This window comes from Melanotaenia boesemani, chromosome 2 (genome assembly GCF_017639745.1).
Source record: "Melanotaenia boesemani isolate fMelBoe1 chromosome 2, fMelBoe1.pri, whole genome shotgun sequence".
In the NCBI taxonomy this organism is placed as follows: domain Eukaryota; kingdom Metazoa; phylum Chordata; class Actinopteri; order Atheriniformes; family Melanotaeniidae; genus Melanotaenia; species Melanotaenia boesemani.
In genome coordinates, this window is record NC_055683.1 from 17108663 (window position 1) to 17125795 (window position 17133).

Genomic DNA, 17133 nt, shown 5'->3' on the forward strand with positions numbered 1-17133 from the left:
AAGCGATAAGAATCAATTTCTCTATTTTTGTTTTGAGCAAAAATCGGAAAAACTAATGTATTATCTAATTATTCTTTTTGGTTAGGAAACATTAATAGGAAAAACAAGTTATATTTCTGTTTGTTTCTTTTTGTTTGTTTTCCTGTTTTTTCTTACACAGTCCATAAACTTTAACTCAGGATAATTAATAGTTAGCTTCATAGCATAACTGCCTAACTTAATTTTGTCCAAATTGTGATATCTGCCTAATTTTGCTCTTCTAAAACTGCTGAGTCACTGTGCATCATTGCCCATAAAAGCTTAAAATATGACTCAGGCAATTATGCCATTAGGCTAACGTTATGCTTTCTTTCTTATGTAAATAAGTACATCTATTTCAAACATTGTGACTTTTACGTTAGCATAGTTGTTAGCGAATACATCCACCAGTGGGCAGTGCAGAGTTTAGAGTTTACCTCCAAGTTCCAACATCAGTTTCAAGCAACAACAAACATGGCGACAGTGAGGAGATCACAATAATGTTCATTCTCAGAAAGAGATATAAAAACGAGGGAGAGCAGTACACGGATTTGGTTTAGGAAGCCGTTCAATACAATTATCTTCTTCTTCTTTGCTCTTTCTGCTGGTCTGACATGAGCTATAGTGTGCGACAGTGCCCCATGTGGTTAGTGGTGGTACACACACTTTCTGCTTCATGCCTTCTTCTTAAGTTAATTATTTCAAACATCTCAGTTTAAAAGACTGAATGGGAAGTAAGAGCTGGCCTTTTTATGATGAGGATGATAAGGAAATCACAGGAAGTGTGCCAACAGTGCATGTTTACATCAGCTGAAAGAACTTATTTCAAAGTGCTTAAAATTGTTTGAGCTCTTTCTTGAAAGGCATCTTCAGTTTTACCCGACTCTGTAGTCTGTAGACAGCAGAGCTGCAACGTGCAGCTTTGAAGACGTACCGTCAGATTATCTGTCATTTCATGTATGCCATTCTGTGTGCTCTGCAGACTCCGGCCCCGTTTCTTTCGGTGGTAGGAATACATGTTGATCAGCAGGATGATGTTGAGGATCACGGACACGATCAGAAAAATTATGAAGGCCAAATTTTCTGTTACTGGAAAAATGAGTTAAAAACAAAAAAAAAACTTTCATTAAATGTTACTGATACCAGAGCTTCAGTTGGAACACTAATAGAGCCTAAAGAAGGAACAGATTACTTCAAAGCTTGTTGACTTAAGATCTGGAACAAAAGCACATTTTGTTTTAACCCTCTGACGCATGACGTATTAAAAAACAGTGCCGTGATTTTCATAATACAATATTCTACAAACATGTACAGTGAAGTTTTTTTCTTAATTTTTTATTCAATATATACAAAAAATTTTATGACATGATTATTTATTCTTTAGTGAGTGGCAGTGTAATGGATGATTCACTAATGTCCACTGAAGTGGTTAATTTGCCAAATATACCATCCTCACTCATGAATGTGCTGGAAAACAGCCAACTATGCAGGTCATCTAAAGACAAACTCCACCAGCTTTACATTATTGCAGACAAATGTGGAGTCAGACATGATTTTCAGGGTTACTTAGGTGATGTAAGTAGAAGATAATCTGGATATGTGCAAATGGACTTTGTGAGAAGGACATTTAATAAAAAAAGTATCATTTACATATCTTAACTTTGAGTTGTTCACACTTTCTTTTGTCGTCAAGCTTGTCTGTGTTTGAATCAACATTACCACACGGTTTGCATGTTGTCGGGATGCTTGTTGTATTTGATTGCGCTTTTCTTGGTGTCTCCTCAGTTGTGGTTGATTTCATTGTTGTTGTTGTTCCATCTAGAATTGAAGACAGCTCAATAAATGACAGAAAGGCACTGACCAATGGAGGAACTAATGGGACAAATTAAAACATTAAACATGGAATTTATCATTGAAGTAAACTTGATAAGTTTACTATATTTACAGTTGATATTTACACACTGGCTTTTATTAAGTCTGATGAGTCTTGTGAGGGAGGTCCGGACACTCCCTCACTAAGCAGGTGGTTTATGGTAATACGTACACCTTGATACTATTTATTTGTTGTTTTTGTTGATGTCTCAGTTCACTAAAGATGGATCCTATTTGGTGTATTGATGCATTGATTTGGGCTTATTTTCAGTATGTTTTGATTTATTTCTAACCTCTCTCTATCTCTCTGAGGTGATTTTGGAGTTCAGCACAGTCATGGAGGCGCGCCCATGAGTGTAGCTGACAAGAACCTGGTGTGCTTGATTGGCACACTCCAAGTGGCCTGAGGAGAGGAGGGGGGGAGTTGGGGAAGGAGTAGTTAGTTTTTCTTTACTTTACTAGTTTTAGTTATTAGGTTAATTTAAGTAATGGTTATGGTGTAATGTAATTTAGCCTTTTTTGGATGGTGTTTAGCATTAGTTTTGTATTGAATGTTTTAATGGGCCACCCATGTAAATACACCTCTGCTTGTTGAGTCTTGGTGGTGGCCATAGACTTTATATACCTTGTGAGAAATGTGAGTCGAGGAGAGGATGAATGTATGCACTATGTAAATGCACCGAAGAAAAGATTAAAAAGAAACAGAGCTCTGTCAACTCTGGAGTCCCATGTGGTCTATTTTTGGATGTGCAACTCAGTGGACGTCGCCATTCTGCATTTTTAAAGGTTTTGACTGGAGCTAAACCTTACATTTGGTGTCAGAAGTGAAATGTAAGGTTTAGCTCCAGCCAAAACCTTTAAAAACTCAACAAAGACTCAACAAGCAGAGGTGTATTTACATGGGTGGCCCATTAAAACATTCAATACAAAACTAATGCTAAACACCATCCAAAAAAGGCTAAATTACATTACACCATAACCATTACTTAAATTAACCTAATAACTAAAACTAGTAAAGTAAAGAAAAACTAACTACTCCTTCCCCAACTCCCCCCCTCCTCTCCTCAGGCCACTTGGAGTGTGCCAATCAAGCACACCAGGTTCTTGTCAGCTACACTCATGGGCGCGCCTCCATGACTGTGCTGAACTCCAAAATCACCTCAGAGAGATAGAGAGAGGTTAGAAATAAATCAAAACATACTGAAAATAAGCCCAAATCAATGCATCAATACACCAAATAGGATCCATCTTTAGTGAACTGAGACATCAACAAAAACAACAAATAAATAGTATCAAGGTGTACGTATTACCATAAAGCACCTGCTTAGTGAGGGAGTGTCCGGACCTCCCTCACAAGTCTCCATTTCAGCTCCACATTTATAAAGAATTTGGTGGAAACATCATGAAAACATGGATCCATCCTGACTTGGACTGATATGCTTCAGGCTGCTTAGTCGATGGCTTTCTATCACTTTGTATCTGTTTGTGAAATGAGCAACAAGTCTACTTTTTGAAATACTGATGATTGTTCATATGTCTAAATTCGGGTTATGGGTTGCCACTGTATGCATTTCCTGTTTGTGTTTTGTTTTTTGTGTTCATTTAATTTTGTGTTGTGATCAGCAGATGTTAAGAAAGGTCCATCAGCAGGATCATAGTGGTCATGCTTATTGTTAAACATCATTAAACTGTATATTGAGAAAACTGTTTTCTGGGCTGCACAGTGGTTGTGGTGTCCACTGTCCAGAGACATGCATGTTAGCTTAACACAGTGGTCCCCAAACTGGGGGGCAGGCCCCCAGGGGGACCCAGAGTTAGGACAGGGGTGGGGGTGGCCTAGAGAAAATTGTTAGTTTTTGCACTGCTAGCAAAACATGGACAAACAGTGTGTTGTATGTCTCAAAATATTAGCATTTGACAGCATGAAGCCAAACAAGTTACAACACACTTGGGAACTTCTCATCAATGCCTCACACTGTAGCAGAGGAGCTGATTCCTTCTGCCACCGACATGGTTTTAACTATTCCGTGGCCCATTTCTTCGTATGTTTCTTTGTAAACATCGGGGTGCATGTGGTACTGGGATCAGTGGGGGTTTGACATTATTGTTGTTGATAAAAAGGGGGCCCTGCAAAAAAGTTTGGGAACCAAACTATGATAAAACATAGACGTCGTTCTTGGTTAGAGTTCAGGAAAGTTATTGTCAGGAAGCAAACAAACATCCACATGCATGTCTGAGCTCACTGCTACAGATTCTGACCACGAGAGACAATTACCAACTAGATTAGGTGCAGACCATCATAACAGCTGTAGTAAAACCAGTTTTTCATGGAGAATGAGAAAATGAGATGTTGAGGAAACAGACGTCAGGCAATACTTTGAAGTAGTTCATCTTTGTCTCTAAAACTAAAGACCAAGGGTTGAAAAATAAAACTTTAAGGTGTCTCTGAACCTTTATTCTGAACCATTAACCTTGTCCGTGCACAAGATGCAGAGTGCATGATAAACATACACAATTCTAAAGCCCATTTCCTGCAGCGTTAATATTGTAATGTTCGTTATAGTGTTCATTCATTTTCTATACCGCTTAGTCCAATTCAGGGTCATAGGGACGCTAGAGCCTATACCCGGAATAGGAAGGCAAGAAGCGGGGTACACCCTGGAAGGGTCACCAGTCCATCTAAAGGCCAACTTTACTGTTATATTACTATAAATACTGAGGATACTAATGTGCACCAAATTGCTCCTAAGTCCAACGGAAACAGGCCAGTGTAAAACAATTCTAAAAAAAATGTTGGATTGCTGTTTAAAATGTAAATAAAAGCACAATGGATTGTTTTACAAATCTCATCAACTGATGTTTTATCCCAACAGATCTAATTAGATGATGATGTTATTCAGCGACTTCTAGCGACTTGTAGGACGGCCAATAGCTACTTCTCTTATTGAGGTGTTGGAAACAGTGCTTCTGTGTTAAAGTAAATTTACCTGAAACACAGTAGAAAATGTAAGTGGTTATCTCTGGCTAAAGTAAAACCACATTACTGTCAGTGAAAACCAGAGCATGGCAGCTTCATCTAGGCAGATGTTGATAATATGCATCTCTAAATTGTCAGAGTCTGGAGAATTGATGGATAGTCCCCAAACGCACGTTACAAATGCCATGAGGATCCAGAAAGAAGTGAACCAGCCACGTAATTAACTAATTAGGTTAACTGACAACAGTTCAGTAACATGGCTGGGTAATAAAAGAAGCATTTCAGGTGGGCAGAGGTTCGCCAATATGCAAAAATAATTTAAAGAATCAGGAAGAATCTCTGTGTGCAGGGGGCCAAGCTGAAGGCTTTTAAAAAAAGAGGGGATGCTGTAGTAAACACAATGTTCCAACTTTTTGTGTTGCTGATTCAAAATGAGATCATATTTTCTACGTAAAATGTCTCAGTTTCTTCATCTGATATGTTGTTTATGTTCTATTGGGAATAAAATATGGGATGATAAGATTTGCAGATTTTTTCCTTCTGTTTTTATTTACATTCTAATTTCTTTTTCAACTGAAATTTTAGATGTTCCTTAACAGAATTAAAATGGTAGATTTTCAAAAACTGCAAAAGATACTAGAGTGACCTTCTTGCTGTGAGGCAAGAAAATAAAGAAGAGAAACTTACCTTCGGGTTTCGGGAAGATCTTTGGGTACAGGTTGAATAGTTGGTCTAAAAACACACAATAGAAACAGAGTTAATAACTGATCAAAGTCATGTCTTAGAAATATATTTAAAAAAATGTATTCAAATAGAAATGCTTGCAGCATCCCACTAATATACTCACCATAGTCTCCACATTCTGTAATGCAAGAGAGACAGAAAACTGAATGACTACAAATGATACTGTTAGGATAAAATAACTACAGTAAAATTAGATCTTCTACCAGAACTTATAAGATTTCATCCCAAACGGAGCTCAGTCACTGCAACAAACTTTGTATTTTAAAACACTAAATTTTCAGCCTGGTGACTTTGCTGCATAAACAGTGCTGTGCAAACATGTTGAGACACCCCTCAGACTTTAAATCTAAGTCACATTTCTTTACCTGCAGATACGAAAAACACCAAAGATAACACAGTTTGACATGAATAACTTTTTGGTAACAAGGTGATTCCTAAAAAGTAGTTAGATTAAAAACTGTCATATCTCAGCACCGGGTGCAGTTTTTTAGTAAATATTTAAGGAAACTTTAGAAAGTGGAAGACAAAAGAAGTGTCAAGTTTAAAGACAACAGATGAACAGGATCTGAAAGTGATGTCCTGAAGGAATAGGAACAGATTCAGTAAAGACCTGATACAGGATCTAAAAATGTATCTGGACCTTCAGCTGATCCGACTACCGTTGGCCGAAACCTCATCAAAATGTCTCCGTGGAAAAGTGACTGTAAAGAAACCATTTTTATGGAGGGGAAATAGGGAGGTATGTCACATGACACAAGAACTGGAAAGATCAGTGGCAACAGGTCTGATGGAGGATAAATCCTCAACATTACTGAAGCAGTGTGGGATCATCTGGACAGAGAACAGAACAGAGGGCAGCCAATATCCAAAGAAGAACGTAGGAAAGTCCTTAATGACGCCTGGAGAATCATTCCTGAAAACTAAAGCTTTTCTAACAGGATTCACACTCTGTTCACAATAAAGCTGCTCAGACCAAATACTAACTTTCAAGTTTCTTAAAATGGTACAAACTCTGAGAGAAACCAGAGGGATTGCACGTGCTCTCTGTTGTCTGAATATCAGCAGATAATATTTTGGTTCCAAAGACAATAACTTCAGATTTATTTAGATTTAGCTGAAGAAAATTCTGAAACATCCCTCAATTTATTTGACTGATGCGAACACTTAAGCTGTGTTTGGGACCCTGGTGAGACAGTAATATAGACCTAAATCTTATCAGCTTTTATCATGATGCGCTGATGGCGGTGTTTAAGTGTTTAACATATCCTTCCTTCCTTGTATGTTTGTGTTATGTGCTGATAGGCTGAGAAGTCAAACTATTGATCTTAATCTTTTATGTTTTTGTACTAAAGAATTTGGTGCACTAATTTCACATAATTCTGTTACATATGTGAAGAAATGACTCAAGACATTTAACAGTACTCAGTAATATTTATACACAATCATTTTTTAATACAATATATGTTAACCAAATGTGCTGCTTCTCACCATTTTGGATGAGATATGATTGCTTGGGTGTGAGCAGAACCCCAGTTAGAGAAACAACCACCATGGTTTGTTACAGCTGCAATCTGTATAAGTCATACCTTGAGAAACTTTGTTGGTCTTATTTCGTTCTTTGGCTACGATGCATCTGATGTGAAACATAGTAACATTCCCAAGAGACTCGTTCAAACAATTGTCTTCAAAATTAGTCTGTAAAGAAACAGATATATATGATTGTTTTTTTCTCTTATTTTTTCAAGCAAAGTAAAAGCAAAGCATTGTAAACAAAGGAATAAAAGTCGGTAATATTCACCTCATTTTTATAACCACAATGTTCGTAAATCCAGCACAATAGATTTCCTTCAGTGCATCCTGAGCTGTTCCAAAAATTCCGTAAAGAACACCTCACTATGTCCTGCAGGGATCAACACATCCATCATTTAAGTCCATCCAAAATGCATTTAGATAGATTTGCATACATCTAATTTTTTTCATCCCTGTTTCACCAACTTACCTCTGACTTGTTGGCATTTATAAGAGCAATACTCTTATTGAAATTCTCTAGAAAATGCTTTGAGAAAACAGAAAACATTAATTATTAAACATTTTATTAATATGAGTCATGGTTTAAAAGATCAATGTTTCCCAAAGAGTTTAGTCAGTTATAACATGACCAATACTGTACTTGTACTTGATTCCTTTATAGGATCCTGTTTCTCTAGAAACTGTAACACTTCTATAATTTATAATATATACACATTATATGTATATGTATATATATATATATATATATATATATATATATATATATATATATATGTGTGTGTGTATGTATGTAAATAATGTTAGGGGTGGGGCTTTAATTGGGAATGGGACAATTAATAACTTACAAAAAAATGTACACGTTTAAAAAAAAAAAACGCATTTAATCATGGTTTGAATTCCAAACAACGCGGAACATTTGTCAGTGCAACAATTCCTGGTACACCGAAAACACTAGTGCACATGTCAGCGCTCGGCTAACAACTTAACAACTTTGGCGCTATATTTAGTTAGTTTTCCGACCTCTCTAGCGACTCGATTTCAAATAAGCGATTAACAACAAATCTAGTGACTTTTTCTGGTTTTATTGGCGCCTTTTGGAGACTAATGTAAAAGCATGTAATGTTTACTCAGGTGCTGCAGCAAGCTCCTCCCTTACAGCTGCAGTCAAAGCAGGGGATGAGCATCTCTGCTCCATGACCAGATGAAAAGGAAACTAGCAAAGGTGACTCTGGCTCATCCCTCTATGGCTTAGAATGAATGTGCACGAAAATATTTAAAAAGTTAAAAGTACTGTAACATGTTGTAGATTCTTATCTAAAATAGCACTTTAGCTTTAGCACTGTTCAGTTTTTGAGAGGAATATTTTCCTTTTTTTTCTACATTTTTTAAAAGAAATGCAGTTTAATTTCCAGACATTGCTAGAGCTTGAGTTTATAACATTAATTTCTATCTATTATTTGAGTCAGTCGTAAATTTAAATTAAAAAAAATTATGCGTTTGGTGCAAATATTGTTATGCGATTAAAATGCAATTAATCAAGAATAATTAATTACAAAGTCTCAAATTAATTTGATTAATGGATGGATTTTGATGATCACCACCTGGATCCAGTCATTTTTTAAGGGACTCTTCACAGGTTCAGGGCAAGCGCAAACATCTGGAACATCGGTGAATTTGGTCGTTCCTCTGATTTTTGTAGAGTTTCCTCTAAATTTGCCAGTAATTTGTGTTTGTCATTAGTTGCCATAAACATAGTTGCTCCACAGACAGACGTGATCAGAAAAGGAGGAGAAAACGTGAGGAGTGAGTTTTTGTTTAGAAATATTTTGATATATTAACATGAGTTTTCTTCAGAATAGAATGGCTGATTATGAGCCTAAAGAAAAACATCCTGACTTTGATGGCAGCAATATTTGTGACGTCAGAGAGAAAAGGGTAAGCAGAAACCTTTTTAATAAAATTCTGCATGACTGACTACATTAAATTTGTTGTTCTCTTTGAAAAACAGATGTCTATTCCAGATCAAAAACAAACTAAATTTAAAGTAAAATCGGAGGGTTAGAGGCTCTTCTGGGAAAATGAAGAATACATATAAGAATAATTAAAAAAAAAAAGAATAAGAAGCAAACAGGGGTTGAACTGCCGTTGTAACACAGAGGTTAAAGGCCCGCCGTTTTTAATGGGTTAGACGCCCAAATTAAGAGGAAAAAATATTATTTATGTGGTCTGTGTCACTCTTCATTAACTTGATGCTCAACGAAATCCTTCTCATTTCTGATTCAACGAACAGCGCTGAACAAGCAGCAGCTATGTCGATGTTTACCCTGTTCTAAATGCACTTTGTGGAGGTCTGTGCTCTCCGAGTGCTTCGAGGTTACAAAATGTACAGAATGCTGCAGCTCTTCTTCTGAGAAGTTCTAACAAATATTTTAAAAACAAAAACAAAAAGTGAACGTATAGCTGAGAGAGAGAAATGTATTAAATGTCTTTATTGCAGCTGACGCTTCTTATTGTTACAGTCTCACAAAACGCCATAAAATTAACTTTCTAATGTGAAAAACTAAGAAATATTTTATCTCTGGTCACAGACCTATAGATTACATACACCCATTTAAGATGCTCTGGCAGTAACAAAGATCAGTGGAACGTAGCATTTTTAAAAGGTTAGAGAGACCCTGATACAAACAAGTCTCTCAGAGAGACTGGACAGAAATTCTTCCTTTCTTTAAGCAGGAAGGCAGTTGACTAAAAAGGCTGTACAATGAATACATACCCACTCGCTCAGAGCAAAATAGTCCTCACAGCCGCCCTTCAACAGGTTTATGGTGCTCAGGAAAACCTAGGAGACACAGTGACAGTAAGGAATAATTGTTAGAAGACTAATTATTCAAATACATAACAACAGCTTATAAAGCTGTCTAAGCTGGTCTTCAAGGACAGCTGCCTGAAGGCTGGCAGACACGTGAACTTTCAATGTTGCATAAGCAGGCGGGTGGAGGTCAGGGAGGGTGGGGGACCTTCCCAAAGGTTAAGAAAATCACATCTGAAAGACACCATACGGAGCGCTCGCATTCATAGTGGTTCACAAAGAAAGAAACATATCGCACAACACTAAGATTTAAAAGAATTAGGAAGGGAGGAAGGAAGGAAGGAAGGATGGAAGGATAGATGGATAGACGGACAAACGAACAGACGGACAGATGAAAGACAGAAAGTATAATCAGCCAACCAACAGAAATTCAGCTGCAAATCACGATAATATAGTTATATAATGATAAAGCAAGTAGAAAGGTGTTTACTCTTGTTCCTCTTGTTCTAGTGTTAATTATCTTTACAAGCTACCTCTAAAATTCCTACTGACTATAATCAGTGTGAAAATAAGTGCAGCAGTAAAAAGATGCAGTGACATGACATGTTGGGTGGGTACTTGTGTGCCTGCAGGGTGGAGATGTGTTTCAAGTTTTTGTGCAAACTTGAAATACATTTCCACAGAGGGAAGAGACACAAAGTTCATTGCCTGAAGATTATTGCAGAGTATGGGTTGGGGGTGTTGACCAGCTTTTAACAATCCCCTTGACTGTTCTCATGACCTCATCACCCAGATGTTCTCATCACCTTGTCACCCAGAACAAGTCCTCTCCTGCATCATGCAGCTGTAGCACTGCCAAAATAAATCGATTTGAAGAGTACAGCCCTTTTCCTGAGAAAGGAGTCTTTGTTGGACTTTCTTCATGAGGTGAGATTATTTTCTGTTCTAACAGAAAATCCTGACGTGACAGCATCACACAGTTGCTATACATCCATGATGAGAATCTTCCGTTCCACCTCATCCCAAAGCTGCTCTACTGGACAGAGATCTGGTGGCTGTGGAGGCCGTTGGAGTCCAGTGAACTTATTGTTATGGTCTAGAATGATCTGGGGTCTCATTTATAACCGTTGCGTACGCACAAAATGGGGCCTGAAACTGGCGTACGCCTCTTTTCACGCAAAGGTTGTGATTTATAAAAAACAAACTTGACGTGAAAATGTGCGGTCTTTCACGGCAGCTCTGACCCATGCGTACGCTGGTTTTGGAGGCTGGGGGAATTGGCGACACAGATGGAGAGGTGGGGAATTAACAACACACTGCATCCAGAGTCCTCTTGTGGCAGCGTGGGGTCCTGTCACCATGTCTCCAATTAATTTTGCGCTCTGGCTGTATGACCGCAGATGTGATTTCGGCTCACTGGTCAGCGTGCATGACTTCAACCCGGCAAGAGTTCATAACCCGTCTCCGCTGTCTATGCGTCCTGCTACACTCTTCCACATCCAATTTCTCTATATTGCAGGAGAACAGGCCGACATTAAAAGGCAATTTGCAGCAATGTCCGGTTTTCCTAATGTAATCGGCGCAATTGACTGCACTCATATTGCTATAAGGGCCCCATATGTCGATGAATTCATGTATGTCAATAGGAAGCATGTGCATACTATCAATGTTCAAGTCATATGTCAATCCAACATGATGTTGACAAATGTAGTTGCACGATGGCCTGGCTCTACACATGACTCTTACATCCTAGCGCAAAGCAGTGTAGAGAAGAGACTGCAGGCAGGCGCTGTACGTGATGGCTGGCTTCTTGGTAAGACAATAACTTTATATTGACAACCAGCTTAGCCAGATGCAGACCACTGTTGCACTGTTTCATTGAAATGCAGGAGACAGTGGCTACCCCCTCCGGCGCTGGCTCCTGACCCCCTTCCCAAACCCCCAGAGCGCAGAGGAGACCCTGTTCAATACCGCTCACTCCCGTGCGCGCTCAACTGTAGAGCGCGCCATCGGCCTTTTAAAATGCCGGTGGCGGTGTCTGGATGCGTCAGGGGGTAGATTATTGTACCATCCCCAAAAGGTGCGCAGGATCGTGAGGGCGTGTGGCGTGCTGCACAACCTGGCACTGAGGCACGGCATCCAACTACCTCCTGGCCTCCCCCCTCCTCGGAATGCCGACCCTCACCCACAGCCCCCTCCCAGACACAGGGAGTTCCAACACGGGGCACGGCTCCGTGAGGAGGTCATGCAGCGATTAAGCAGACAATAAGGTTCACTTTTTCACAAGCTCTTTTAATGTGTTTGAAATGTCGAACATAATGTCACACAAATTATGCAGTGTTGTTCTGATTTCCTTCAGTTCATTGATGGTTTCTTTTTGATCTCGCCATGGTCCGCTCTGTCCCGCTCACAGAGTTAACTGAGGTAACTATGTGTTGCCACTCACGACACTTACTCTTATTTGTCACGCCACTACTGTGGCTACCAAACAAAATAATTTTTCGACTCTCCACCTCACTCACTAATGCATCGATTTCTGCCTCTGTGAAGTTGCGTTTTTTGGTTCGCTTCCCTGCGGTTGCCATTGTTCATGGATCACAACATGGATCAGCTGGCTCATTTTAATACACGCTGAGGTACTTTGCATTGACCATTTATGGTGGAAAGTGGGCGTGTAGTGGGCGGAACATGAGCCAAATTCACCTGCGCAAACTTCAAGGACGAGTGTGATTTATAAAGGGGAAATTGCTTGCACCTGTGCGTACGCACGGTTTTATAAATCAGAATATTTTATGGTGTACGCCAACTTCCGGTTTTGGGCGTAAGTACACTTTTAGTAAGAATCCTACGCACAGTTTTATAAATGAGACCCCTGAGCTTTGTGACATGGTGCATTATCCTGCTGGAAGTAGCATCAGAAGATGCTCCACTGTGGTCATAAAAGGATGGACATGGTCAGCAACAATACTCTGCTGTGGTGGTTAAACCAGGCTGTGTTGGTACTAAGAGGCCCTAAAGGGAAAATATCCCCCACATCGTTACACCAGCAGCAGCCTGAACTGTTGATTCAAGGCAGGATGGCATCATGTTTTTATGATGTTTACACCAAATTCTGAATGTGGAGTTGAAATGGAGACTCATCAGACCAGCAACGTTTCTCCTTCTTCTTTTGTTCAGTGTTGGTGAGTCTGTGTGAATTGTAGCCTCAGTTTCCTGTTCTTAGCTGATAGGAGGCACCCGGTGTGGTCTTCTGCTGCTGTAGCCCATCTGCTTCAAGGTTGGACATGTTGTGTGTTCAGACATGCTGGTCTGCATAACTTGGTTGGAACCAGTGCTCATTTGACTTTCTGTTACCTTTCTTTCATCTCCAACCAGTCTGCCCATTCACCTCTGACCTCTGTGTCCCAGTAGATCAGCAGTTTCTGAAATACCAGCAACCATGCCACATTCAAAGTCATTTTAATCTCCTTTTCCCCTTGCTCTGATGCTCAAGTTTGAACTTCAGCAAGTCATCTTTACCATGTCTACATGACTAGACGTGTTGAGTTGCTGCTGTGTGATTGGCTGATTATATCTAATCTACTCAGTGATAAGGTGGCCATGAGTGTAATTGTTTTTTAAATATTATTTTGATTTTGATTATCTTATCAAACAAGAATGTATGTGAGCTGCAAAGGTGACACTTACCCCGAGAAAAAGGTAGACCTTTTGAGATGATGTCATGCTGCCCTGCTGGCCTTCCAGTTTACTGTATGATGAGTCTGAAAGCAGGGGAAAGCCATAATCAGAACAATATCTTAGACCTCATGGCAAGATTAGAAAACAGTCAGAAATATATGTAGTATAGAGATACTGGGAGAAAATGCATTATATAAAATGGATCAGTTCTTGATTGACACACAGTTCTGCCCCCATCATCCTCTCGAAAAACCTAATTCCAAAAGCTGAGACGCTGCGTAAAATGTGAATCAAAACTGATTGCAGTGATTAGCAAATCTTTCCTAAACATCCTATAAACAACATATCAGATGTTGAAACAGAAACATTTTGCCATTTCATGAAAAAATTTTTCTCATTTACAATTTGATGATGTCAACACATTTCAAAAAAGTTGGAACCAGGCCACCAGAAGTCTGGACGAGTAATTGATGCTAATGAAAACTGGTTCTGAAAGGGTCCCAAGTAAGGAAAGACCAACACATGGCCGGCCGGCCGATATATCGGACTCATATATCGCGGGTGCGTATCGGCTGCGATCAGCTGATAAACCAGTTTCCTTCCACTGATCTATAAAGTCAAATAAAAGAGTTTCAGCAGAGCAAAAACTCCAAAGAGTTCTATACCTGCTTGTTTTATGAAGCCTAGAAGTGGCTGCAGCACAAAGCTGGAGAGGGAAATAAAAGAAAAGACACCGTCGTGAGGCAAAGCCATGCAGCAGCAGAAGAGACCAGGAGCCTCATTTATAAATCTGTGCGTAGCAAAGCAAACTACAGGCGGCGTCTGCGACGCAAAAAGGAGATGCGGCACACTACATCTTCCAGATTTATAAAAGCCTGCGCACAAGTCCTACACCTGTTTCCGTTTATAAATCTGAATCAACTCTAAAGCTGCCGCACATGAGGGAACGCCTTCCCACGCCCACATGGTGGCTATAAATGGTCAGGTGGACACCTATGATACATATTCATCACATCGTTTCCATGATGGCTCGGGAGGGAAAAAAGGAGAAGAAGCTGAATTTTCCCATGTGTGAGACTGAGATCCTGATGGACCACGTTGAAAAACGTAAAAATGTTTCATTGGTGGGCACGGCGTGGGCATTACTGGTTTCAGAAAGGCAGAATAATAGCAGCAGGTGGCTGATGCCGTCATCACAGTGTCAGAAGTGGAAGACACGCCAGAGGCATTGGACGTTGCAGCTGGATATCTCAGTCGGTAGAGCATCCATGTGCCATGCGGGAGATCAAAGTTCAAATCCTACAGGAGTGAACAGTAACACCTTCCAGTTGGGGCCTTTGGCAAGACACTACAGCCCACAGTATATTGTTTTGAAGAAAAGCATCTACTAAAAGACAGTAATGATGTCGGTAATGTAGTCTTTTGTTTAAATTTATAAAATAAATATGTACATCTGAGATTGGAAGCAGTTTATTTAGTGTTAAATATTATTTCTTTATAGCTCCTGGGTGTTCAGACTGGGTCGGCAGTGCTACAGCTGTGATTGGAGAGGGTGAGGCTAGAGATCTATGCAGCACCGCAGCAGCCGTGTCCTCAGAGGAAGTCCTGCAGGTGCAGAAGAACACGAGCAACGCTATTAACAATGTGTCCAAGAAGTTGCAGGAAATAGAGACTGTCTTGATGGCAATTGGGACAACAATTAAAAGAGGATTGTGCAAGAATAAATAAATAATAAATAAGTAAATAAAGGAAATCCACATCTTGTGTGTTTCATCACTTCTAGACGCTTCGGTCTGTCCCACTCTGCTGGATCTCAGAATAAATGACTGAAATTTACTTCTCGCATTTTCTTTTACAGACTGGTAAATGTTGGCAGCAGACTCTCCTTTCCTTGATTTAATTCTTTACCATTGATGTCAGAGTTTCCTGTTTTCCCAGATTTTGTGAGTCCGCATGGTCAGAGTTTGTGTGGAGGTAGGAACATTTTCCCACCAAGTTTGGTTTTCATAAATCCCAAAAGTTGACTATATTTGGTGTATGGCGGTATTTGCTCCTATGCCAATAATGATGAGGCCCCTGATCTGCACTGATTGGGACTTCTAAATAGTTGTTTTAGCCTCGTAGTATATAGTCTAGATTCTCATGACAGGATAAATATTCTTGCTTTCTTTCCACATGCATGTGGTTGATACGACTGCGATGCAGAGAGAAGGTAAAAATATTTCTGGCTCATAATCTCCGCTGTACGTCCTTCTGCCAGCTAACTAAACTCCTCTGAGCTGCTGGGTTTCAGTGCACTTTGATTGACCTTGATTATATAGACGTTTATTCCTGCACAGTCCAGTATGATGCTGAACACAGCATTGATTAATATTTGCTTCCCACCCTTTACAGCAGTGATTTCCAACCCTGGTCCTCAAGGCCCACTATCCTGCAGGTCTTAGATGTCTCTCAGCTGCAACACTTGATTCAAATTAAACGGCTCTCTGACAAGCTCTGCGCAAGTCTGCTAATGAGCCATTAATTTGAGTCAGGTGTGTTGAACCAGGGAAACATTGAATGTCTGCAGGACAGTGAACCTTGAGGACTGGAGTTGGGGATCTCTGCTTTACAGAATACTTCCACATGATCTGATCCCGAATGTCAGTAGTCTAAAAATAAAACAGTGCAAAATTCTTTGCATTGAAATAACCACCTGTTGCCAGAATATGATTATATTTATTTGTTCTTTACATACTAAATATTAAAACTTGTTTTAATGAAAACTCACACAGTTTTAGAAGAAGTCAGGGACCAGCAAGGCATTATGATTTAATTGATACACATTTCAAAACGGTTTAATTCACCGTCTTGGTCGTTCTTTTGTTAAATGCATCTAATGTATAAAAACAAAACAAAGATTTAGCACAGATATCTTCATCACTACAGTTTTAAACTGAAGGTAAAGTCAAAAGAGGCCATTTCTGTGAGGTTCAGATGAGAGAACAGCAGCTGTTCACTCATCGTGGCTCTGTAAGGGCTGGAATATTCCATGTATGTTCCACTACATTTGCATATATTGTTACTGCAAACGATGGAGGCAGGACACAGAAAAAACTATCAATACTGGAGGTCACCACTAGGGGGAGTACACAGCACTGGACTTTGAAATAGTGAAAAGGTCTGTCTACTTGTCACATTGTATTTCCAGGGCATCAACCCCCAAAACGCTTCTAATTTGTTGCCAACTGTTTAAGCACGAGTGTTTATCATGGGGAGGAAAAATCAGATGCCGGTAGTTGTGGACAAGATGCAAGAGACGGTCTTCAAAACAATCAGCCACTGTATTTCCCTACGACCTGTCGTGTTCATGGTCTAGTTCGCATGAGTGCCTGTAGCGTTCAAGTGTATAATAATAATAATAATAATAATAATAATAATAATGGATTAGATTTATATAGCACTTTATCAAATGCTAGACTGCTTTTCACCTCATACATGTTATTCATGTTCTTTAATAGAAATT

At 39.5% G+C, this 17133-nt stretch overlaps 1 protein-coding gene across 5 annotated transcripts in view; it reads right to left on the bottom strand.

Annotated features, from left to right (window-relative positions):
* Nucleotides 1-17133, bottom strand: part of LOC121649303 — a 37171-nt gene that overhangs the window by 2392 nt on the left and 17646 nt on the right. For 4 of the 5 annotated variants that reach the window (XM_042000059.1, XM_042000023.1, XM_042000051.1 and 1 more), the window contains 9 exons: nucleotides 13638-13711; nucleotides 9915-9980; nucleotides 7611-7667; nucleotides 7410-7511; nucleotides 7198-7306; nucleotides 5715-5729; nucleotides 5555-5599; nucleotides 1669-1836; nucleotides 953-1107 (listed from right to left, as the gene is read on the bottom strand). In XM_042000059.1, the coding sequence (XP_041855993.1) occupies nucleotides 953-1107; nucleotides 1669-1836; nucleotides 5555-5599; nucleotides 5715-5729; nucleotides 7198-7306; nucleotides 7410-7511; nucleotides 7611-7667; nucleotides 9915-9980; nucleotides 13638-13673 (753 nt within the window). In that variant the 5' untranslated portion in view covers nucleotides 13674-13711. The remainder of the gene's footprint in view (nucleotides 1-952; nucleotides 1108-1668; nucleotides 1837-5554; nucleotides 5600-5714; nucleotides 5730-7197; nucleotides 7307-7409; nucleotides 7512-7610; nucleotides 7668-9914; nucleotides 9981-13637; nucleotides 13712-17133) is intronic. The other variant, XM_042000033.1, reaches the window with a different exon arrangement.